The following is a 10,076-nucleotide window of genomic DNA, read 5'->3' as shown; positions in this document are numbered from 1 at the left end:
ATGCATCAACTCAGTTACAGAGACAGAGACATGTAAACTTACCTCAAAATTTAAGGCTTAAATCAGCTTCCATAACTTTGAGTAAATTAATTTTTGGGCAGCTTATAAAATGATCCATAAGGAATATGAAAAGTTGTAATAATAATTGAGGCACTTAAATATTGGGACTTCTTAATTTTCTAACGGTAAGGAATATGAATTAGTGTAGTAATAAATGACACATTTATTTTTATAACTACAATAACATAATAAATAAAAAAGTAGAGAAAAAGTCAATAAAAGGAGAAAAAAGATAAATAGAATCGTTGGCCAAATTTTGGAATAGTTAAATCTCACTGTAAGTAACAAGGAAGTTAGGAGGAAAAAGAAAAAAAAAAACAGAAAACCCACTCCATCTATAGACTCTTCACAAATGAAAAAGATAAAGGGGGAAATCCCTCTCAGTAAGAATTTTAGAGGGATATAATTAGAAGTTTTATATCTTATCAGGGGCTGAATGAGATTTAACAATAAAACCAAAACCATCAAAGTTTCCGGAGAGCCAACATAAGAACACTTTTGCTGAAGCTCAGACAGAGGTAAGTACACATAACCCATTTCATATTTACCATCAATTCTCAATATTTCAAGTAGAGTAATCAATTTCAAATATCAATTGCATATTTCTTTCAAATTTTCAGAGCATTTTCCATTAATAGATAGAAAATTCTGGAAATGGAATGAGATGGACCCGAATAGAGCAGAATGGATATAGAACATTCATATAGCTGCACCAACTAGTTTGGATTCAGGCATGAAATTGGAATCTTTTTCATTTTATTTCGTCAATTTTGGATAAGAACTTACAAGTCAAGTTTCATTCAAATTAGTAAATAATGTAATTGTTTTGACGGAGAGGATGTGCCTGTGGGAGCTTCGGTCTAGTGGTAAGAGTGCAAACGTGATGTGTGTTAGGCTCACATCACGGATTCAAATCCTAATGCAAACAGAAAGCCCGGTTTTTGAATGGAGAAGGGCAGAGACTAGAGAGGCGGAGATAGTAATAAATGCAAGAACATTACTTATATAATCTCATCGCTTTTTGCTTTGCCATAGCGTGGGGTTTAATACCTCAAAGATGATAAATTTTTGGATTGTGTATTAAATAAATGAATATTACCTCTAGATGGTCTGGTATTAATTGAACTTCCATTGGCAGATAATTTAAAGCTGGCTTACTCTGCGGCTGTCATCAGAAGGCAGCAGTTCTTGATAAGGTGTTTGGGAGGTTCTGCTGAGAAAAAGGACTTTAATTTTCAGAGTATTAGAATGCAATCTGTAATGAGTAGTGGGCCAAGCTTGGAGGCTGATGCTGTCAGCATTTTGAGATCAATAATTCCGGGTCTTGAATCAACTAAGCATAAAGGCCAAGCTGGTGAAACTTCTTTCTGATTCTTATTTACTTGTATTGAAATGCGTTACCCCCCATCTGTAAGTTTAAAATATTAGAGAATAAACAATTTTCTTAATTTAGTTAAGAACAATTTTCTTAATTTAGTTAAGTCTTTACACGCACCGTTATTTTTGCGGGCCATATTCTTTTTCGTTTGCAGAAATCGTGGATATCTTTTTATGATTGGTGGCAGGGAGACCCGAATTCATAACCTTTTTTTTGCTCTGATACCATGTTAAATTGTGTGCGTAGCTATGCCTGTCTTTGTTCTAGATGACCATTTAGTGGCTCTTCCAATGCAATAGTCTGTTGAAGGCATATTCTTTTTTTCATTTCTGTTTTGGAACTGTCATGTAATTATCTCTTCATTTTGTGAGGCATTAGATTATTCAGTGTCGACACTCATTTTTTTTGGTAAATATTGCTAGGACTAATATTGCTAGGACTAAGAATGTAACATATGCCTGATATAATTATAGAATGGGCATGGTGTCATGCAGTCCGGCTTAACTATCAGTTGAAGATTGAGGAGCACACAGCTCTTCACCGGCTCAAGTGCCTTGGATTACAATTTAACTTTAGGCACAAGTGCTTTAGGAAATCTTTAGACCTATTTGTTAGGTGTAGATGGACGAGAAATCACTGACATATGGGCTTTGTGCTCTCATTTGCTTTTCACTTGGTTGCTCTGTGTTCGGATGAGCAACAATTGAATGGTTAGCTTCTACATGACGGTTTGATGCGCAGTAATGAGGATCAATTCTAACATAGTTCTTGTCATAATGAGTGATTGTATTAGTTGGAATCCTTGGGGGACTAACCATGAATTCTAATTTGGACTTAAGAAAGGGGAAGAAATTACCTTATCAAATAAAATAAAAAGAAGGGGGAAGAAGTTGCCCAGGATTCTGTTTCTAGAAATTTGAGATTCTATTTCTCTCCAGTATTCCGATGCTATTGAACTTTGCTGAAAGTTTTTGATGCTGAATAATACAAATAATCAAGTCCTTTATAGATTTTGGTCTCAAGTCTCAGTTAATTTGTTTTTTTTATAAATGTATTTTTGCTATATAATGAATTTCATCTAATCTTAAATATCCAATTTTGATCTCTGCTTGAGGTAAGTTGTATTGCACCTGTTTGTTTTGATGAAATTAAAGTCTTTACCTCTGCAACAACTGGAGGTTTGAGACAATGCCTTGGGCCTTCAGTTGTACCGTTTATGCCTCAGTTCCTTTATGGAAATGGGAAAATAAATTTTTGATCTCAGCTAGTGTAATAACGGAAAATTTATTGAGTTTTTAATATTTGCAGCATGAGTTTGAACATAAATATCTGTCTATTTTATCAGACAAATTTCATTGATAATCCGTTTTAGCTGATCTTTGTTCATCAAGATGTACTATTCTTCTGTACTATTCTCACTTTTTCCCTCCCACTACCTTTAGGGATAAAGAAGGGTGGGCACTTTATATGTTGTACACCTATTTATAATTGTATGACTTTTGATGTTTGGAAACACCAGAGAAGATACGATTAACAGAAACTAGTATGGCTTATGCAGTGTCCATCAGAGCTGAACTGTGTCGCTTATGTTTTTCTTTTTTATTTGTTTGAAAACTTTCTGAGTATTGACATTTCTAACGGGAAAGAAGTGATGACTTTGACCATTGAGCTTTACCAAAAATCTAAAAGTTTCTGCCTATTGTGATGATCCCTTTATGGTACTTCTTGTTGCTAATTTTCTGAGCTCTATTTCCCGATCAGGGAAGATAGCTGTTGTTGGTGGCTGTCGAGAATACACTGGTGCACCATACTTCTCTGCCATTTCAGCCTTAAAGATTGTTAGTTCTATCATCTGGCTTTTTTACTCTTCCTCAATTCTCTCTCGTCCTCCCCGCCACCCCAGGGAAATTAAACCATCCTTTTCAGTATCAATTTTTTTAATTTTACTACAATTTAATTGCAATTATAGCTGAGACCTTTTATGACGGGTATTAGCCTGTTCTGACAGGGTGCAGATTTATCTCATGTATTCTGTACTAAAGATGCTGCTCCTGTTATAAAAAGCTACAGTCCTGAGTTAATTGTGCACCCTATTCTAGAAGAGTCCTACAGTATTAGGTGAGTCTTTGTTAAAGAAGTTCAACTCCAGTTTTAGGTGCACATCCCATTATTGAAGCATCATAAATTAAATTTTGAGGGTGCTGACTCTAACCAATGGATTCTTCCAGGGGCGAGGAGAAAAGTTTGATATCAGCTAAAGTGATTGCTGAGGTTGAGAAGTGGATGGAGAGGTTTGATTGTCTTGTTGTTGGTCCAGGCCTTGGAAGGGATCCGTTTCTCCTGGTATGCTCTTTTTACTCGGGCCCTTCTGTCTTTACACGGGATGTTTGTCTGCTCATACTATTCAGTAGCCGCAAGTGCTTTGTTTTAATCACTCTAGCAAAGAGATCACTTCTTTTTCCCATAATTTTGGGCAGGTTTGTATTTAGTTTAATGTTATTTGCTGTCAAATGCTGCTAAGTAGGACCAACGCTACTCAGTTGCTCTGGCCAAACATCATGATCCTCGAGTATGCTTAATCCTTATCTCTGACTCTGCCTAAGTATCTGCCTTTCTGCTGCATATATGGCTCTCTATCTTTATTTTTCCACGTAAAGAAAAACTAGTAAAATTCATCTCCGTGACGTGTCTATCTTTGTGTTCATCTAGCTAAAGGCAAATTTTTGGCGACACTGTCATCCTAGGGGATTCTGGTCTTCTGTGTATGAGGAAAATATCGATCTGGCTAATACCTATCCTTTTCTTTAGCGATATGAATAACTCTTCCTTGAAAAAGCAATTGCATATCTTCTGTAAAATGATCTGGTTTGTTTCAATTCGTTGTTTTCCTTGAAGAAATATTATTGCAAGGTAAAATTTTGAAAATCTGTGTAACTTTGTGGGTCCAGTGATGTGAAGGGTAGAGCGTATGATCGTGACAAGTTGGAATTCTAGAAACATACAAGATATCAGTTTTATGTAATATGTCCTGAAACAAAGATGATTAGCATTGAGCATGAGAGTGGAGCAACTATATAAAGCCTCAGAATTTGTTTGGTTCTTGTGGTCAGAACTCAGAACATGCTTGTGATCTAAATTCATCTCATTTGTACTGAGCACACTCGATTCAGTTTTAAGAGTAAACTCACCACTTCTAAGCTTTTATGCTGCCAAGAAAAATTGGGCCACCTAGCATGATACTATTAATTCTACCAGGAAGTACCATTTCAGAATTTTCTTGCATTATCTGGAAATATACGTGCAGAAAATTTCTTTTCTCTCCTCTTTTATGCCTTCACCTTCTTTTGTGGGCAATTTTGGTACAATTGGATTTGATCGCATGTTTATTCTTCCAGGACTGTGTTAGTAATATCATGAAGCATGCAAGAGAGTGCAATGTTCCAATGGTTATAGATGGGGTATGTGATGGCATTGTTATATTGCCAGCCAGTTCTCTGATATTCCATATGACATTATTCTCTTGATACGCCATCCTCTGGTCTTCTTTGTTTTATCAGGATGGGCTTTATCTCGTGACTAATTGTCTTGATCTGGTTAGTGGTTATCCCTTAGCAGTGCTGACACCAAATGTGAATGAGTATAAAAGGCTTGTTCAGAAAGTACTAAATTCTGAGGTAAATGACCAAAATGGAACCGATCAGTTGCTGTCTCTTGCAAAAGGGTGAGTCTTTTAATCCATATCCCATCTTTGCCTGCGGTTTGTCCATTTAAAATGATTGAGTAGATGTCCAAAGTTACATGATCAAAGAACAGTCTGCCAATAGTTCTGTTTCTTCAAAGTCACGGTGATATGTTAAAAGCTGCATGTCAAGACCTACTTTTTACCTTACAAAGTTTCAACTCCTTTAGAATGCAAAAGTGGACATCATATGTTTAGTAGGTCCTTCGCAGATTTTCCCCTCGAGCATCCTAGTAGCTTTCTTTTAAGTTGGTGTATGAAATCGTGTGTGTGTGTGTGTATATATATATATATATATATATATCATATCGTTATGGGGTTTGTTCACAAGGGTATGGCGGTTTTTGAGAAATAAGAGTAACAACTCGGAGATTCCAGGTTCAAATACAAACTACAACATTTAGGATAGGGTGCTCTCTGTAGGTGCTGTCTGCTCCTGTTGGTACACTTTTTATTAATAAATACTTTGCCTTATAAAAAAAAAGCTCATCTGCTTCAGTTAGGTGGCAGGGTAAGAGGAACTTGTGCTTGCAGGTTGTTGTTTTCTGTCTAGTGGATTAGTTGAGTTGTACATAAGTCGGTCCTGAAATACCATTATCCCCAGGGAAAAGACACTGGGTTATAGAAAGCCTGAGATTTTTCTTATGAAAATGAAGTCTTGATATTTCCTGCTAGATGGTTGCTGACTTTGCACGTGTAATGGAGTATAGTGGAGTCTCAAAAAGTAAAGCCATCCGGGCCTCCAGGATTTTGATCTAGTGGTAAGAGCGGAGAAGCTGATACGTGGGTTAGGCGCACGTCATGGGTTTGGACGCTGTCGCAATCAAAAACCTGCTATATAAGTGGACAAGGGTAGAGGGGCGGACCCATTATCCACCGAGTTTCGAACCGTGCGCCACTGGCGCTCAAGGATTTCTCGGTTATCAAAAAAGGTAAAGCAATTTGGATTTATAGGAACATCCTTGAGAGGCTCGCAACCACTACAGTTTTTTCCTCTAGTTTGGACCCAATTTGTGAGGATGTTTGTATAACTTGGTGGCCAGTTTATAGCGGTCAACATTCATGTCATTGAATATATTACTTTTATTAATTTATTATTAGTATTGTAATAGGTAAAATATTTTTGTGATCAGGATTGGTGCTGTTACAATCTTGCGGAAAGGAAAATCTGACTTCATCAGTGATGGTAAAACAGGTAACAGTTTTGCTTTGTCAATGGCCCTTTTACATATAACTCAATCATTTAGATTCCATAGATCAATAATTTGCTGATTGATGAACAAGCCTTTTGTGCTTCGGGTATGAGTTCCACCTGCATATTTTAGTGATGCGCAGAAAGTTGGGACTCCTGCTTTTCATATTTCTTCGAAGGAGAATATCTAGTCTATTTTCTACTTAGCTCTGAGACTTTATAACCTAATATGAGGATAATGACCATGTAGGACTGAGATTTTGTAGGGACTTTCAAGCTGTAAATCTGAATCTTTAATGTGAAAGTGACTGCTCCTACATGCTAATAAACTGATTCTCAGTAAATGGATGCATATTTTTCTTAGAGTTTCAGTGGTATTAGATATTTCTTCTTCATTCTGATTTATAATGATGCATCAGATTAGAAACAACTGAAGTTCTTCCATTACTTGCTAAAGTGACTTAGATTCTAGGGAAGGACATTTAACTATAAGGTTGGAATACATTTGTTAGGCCCCAGGTTCTCTTCTACGAGATTATGTTAAAAATACTTGTACTTAAGACAGCCTTTCTAATTTAGCCTAATTGTGTTGTGTGTTGTTTAAACAACCCCCCACCAAAAAAAAGAAAAGAAAAAGATGGCTAGGGAGTTGAGGAAATTCAGAGAAGAGAATGAACTCAGGGACCTATTGGTTTTTTAAAAGATGGGGCAGCAAAAAGATTAAAAGTATTGATTGAAAAAGTCTCTCAATAAACCTAAAAAATCTAACTGAAATTTGAATTAAAAAAGTAGATTTATCCTAAAACTAAGCTAACTTATTATGCTAAAAAAGTTACTGCAGTAACTGAAAGCAACAAAAATTTCAACACTTATCTTTTGCTTCAGTTGCTGCTATTTAAAAAGTTGTTCCTCCTCAATTCTTGCTTCTGTTGTTTGTCCTTGAGGATTGTTTTGGGCATCGCTGAAATTGCACACTTTTGTAGTGCAGTTCTTTTTCTTCTTTTCTTCTTTCTTTTCCGTCTTATGGTTTTGTGCATAAAAAACACCCGTAGTGACCTTATCTTATCTGAAATCTCTTTTGAAAGTATTTGATTCCGGACAATGATAGGATTTTCATGGATTGCTCGTAAGGATTGTTCTTCCATTACAACATTCAAAAAATCATAGGTTTTAAGATATGCTTTTATTTTCATTGAGCAAATCTGATAGTTTTCACCAGTGAAAGTTTGTGGGGCATTCAAAGAGAGACTGCTGCTTGCCATGTTTGAAAATGAGTTTAAAAATTGATATTGGTTAAAAATGATTTGAAAATAGTTCTTTGGAAGAACTCACAGATCCCGTAAGACCAATGAAGCTCTTGATACCACTGTTGGTTTTTTAAAAGATGGGACAGCAAAATGATTAAAAGTATTGATTGAAAAAGTCTCTCAATAAACCTAAAAAATCTAACTGAAATTTGAATTCAAAAAAGTAGATTTATCCTAAAACTAAGCTAACTTATTATGCTAAAAAAGTTACTGCAGTAACTGAAAGCAACAAAATTTCAACAACAAAATTTCAACAGGACCAATATAAGTTTCAAGGATGGATGCTGTTTAATGAGGTTATTATGAGAAAATCCTGTAAAAGTTTCCTTCAATAGTGGCTTGAGTTTGATGTCAAGTTGTTACCTATCTATTATTCTGCTTCTAGTGCTTATGGCTTATTTGTAAACTACATCTTCTTATGAAGGAAATTGCATCTTGTACTGTGCTCTATACCTATTCGATGGGTCATTATCTGCACCTTGCCGTACTAGTTTTGTTTATGGAGGATGGTGCACCATTTACTGTGATTTATTTATTGAGGAATTCATGAGCAAACTACCAATCTTGGAGTTCCCAATAGTGAAAAGGATTTTGGCTAAATTTTCACTTTTTTAAATCTAGTTTGACGGAATGGGTATAATTGATGTATTGCATGTATAAATGGTGCCTCCAAAATACATCAACTGCTTAGATGCATCTTTCAAGTCCTAAGTTACTATTGGAAAAGATGTACAACATCAGCAGGTGTGTCTATGATTATCTGAATGATATACTCGTAAAATGATGAGTTCCAGAGGAGCAAGTCTGGAATGACTACTTCTATAGATTTGGAAGTTATCATGAGCTAACAAACGAACTGGGATATGCAGCTTGTGCAGTGAGTATTTATGGTTCTCCACGGCGCTGTGGTGGGCAGGGTGACATACTGTCTGGAAGGTAACTACATTTTTAGCAAGCATATGGATTATCATTTTAAGTATTGTGTGTTTTTAGTTGTGACAGGTTATTTACCTTATTTTCCAAGTTACTAGTCTGCACTTATTATAGACGGATATAACTCCAACATAGGCCGATTCCAGACTCCTCAAGGACCGTCTTTTAAGGAGAAGAACTACAAACAATTATGCCAAAAAGAACAGCTTTTAAGTGAGGAGATAGTACAAAAATTATTTTGGTTGTCAGTGTATAAAAAAAGTGAACTCAATACTTATTTTCATTAGTAAAATGCAAGTTCACAGTGCTGATTAACTATAACTTGCATCCCCTGTTTACTCTCTCCTATACAACTCTGTTACTGAATCTTGACACGTACATATATCTGCAGTGTTGCAGTGTTCCTATCCTGGGCCCGCCAGTGTGCGGCTAAAGGGGAGGTTAGCATGAATCCAACCATATTAGGATGTGTCGCCGGATCTGCTTTACTGAGGAAGGCAGCAGCTTTGGCATTTGAGAGTAAGAAAAGGTCTACGCTCACTGGTGATATCATCGAGTGCTTGGGAAGAAGGTAGGTGTTTCTTGCATCGTTTACCTACTGTTGTGAACAATCAACTCTAACTTGCACTTCTCTTCTCAGCTTACAAGAAATATGTCCAGTCTAATAGTTAACTTCATGGAGGGTTTTCTTGGGAGCACAACACTTGTACTCCAAACTTGAAGAAACAGTTGTATGGTAAAGGGCAAAGGGGAAACAAAGAAGGAAAAAAAATGGAAAGTAGGGAAACTCGTCCTCTTTGTTGATGCTAATAAAGACTGAGGTGTGTGAATAGCTACTCTTTTTTGCAGTTGTAACGTCTGATCGCTGATCCTGTAGGTTTTAGTCTCATGCCTATGCTCAGTGATAAATATTTCGTATTACTAATCATAAGCCTTACTAGTTTTTTGGGCAGTGAAGTTCTTTTACATTTTCAGTACTATATTTTACTAGCTCTAACAGGTTATCCTATCCACCTTCGGTTCTATGTTACTAACTCATATTTGGTGTAAACCCTTTCCCCATTGGCTATTAGGTGATGTCACCGGTTTAGTATTGGATCTCATCCATGGAAAGCCATTTCTTTTTTTTTTTTCCTTAAAAAATTTCCTGGAGAGGGATACTCATGCTTTACCTTTTAAGTTTTAGCAAAACCATACGTCATACAATTAAATAAACGGTGTTAGTAGACAAAAATGGAAACAATTTCTTCTATTTTTAATTTTTTTTCTATTACAGAATGGAAGGGAAAAGGGGGACGATGAGAATTGAACCCACTACATCATTAAAATTTGTCAGTAAGAGGGAAAGGTAAAATTTGTCCACACCAAATTTTTAAATCCGATGTAATAAATTAAAATGTTGTACTACCTATTAATTTAACATGGTTAGCAGAAGAAAGTTACACATATAACTTGTCATGTATTCAT

The 10,076-nt window shown here is 36.0% G+C and overlaps 1 protein-coding gene across 2 annotated transcripts; it reads left to right on the top strand.

Annotated features, from left to right (window-relative positions):
• The first annotated feature begins 444 nt into the window (after positions 1-444).
• Positions 445-9,561, top strand: LOC104238446 (ATP-dependent (S)-NAD(P)H-hydrate dehydratase). 2 transcript variants are annotated; one of them, XM_009792802.2, is made up of 11 exons: positions 445-578; positions 1,199-1,414; positions 3,200-3,276; positions 3,447-3,556; positions 3,667-3,781; positions 4,834-4,896; positions 4,996-5,159; positions 6,311-6,372; positions 8,546-8,612; positions 9,001-9,180; positions 9,250-9,561. In XM_009792802.2, exons 2-11 carry the CDS (start codon positions 1,309-1,311, stop codon positions 9,272-9,274), a joined length of 969 nt encoding a protein of 322 aa, XP_009791104.1. In that variant the 5' UTR covers positions 445-578; positions 1,199-1,308; the 3' UTR covers positions 9,275-9,561. The 2 variants fall into 2 exon arrangements, with proteins under 2 accessions (XP_009791104.1, XP_070013576.1); XM_070157475.1 differs by lacking the exon at positions 445-578 and adding an exon at positions 581-791.
• Positions 9,562-10,076: the final 515 nt, after the last annotated feature.

The sequence above is a fragment of the Nicotiana sylvestris genome, chromosome 1 (genome assembly GCF_000393655.2).
Source record: "Nicotiana sylvestris chromosome 1, ASM39365v2, whole genome shotgun sequence".
Classification (NCBI taxonomy): Eukaryota; Viridiplantae; Streptophyta; class Magnoliopsida; order Solanales; family Solanaceae; genus Nicotiana; species Nicotiana sylvestris.
Note: the sequence above shows the minus strand (reverse complement) of the source record. Positions and strands in the feature narration are given on the sequence as shown.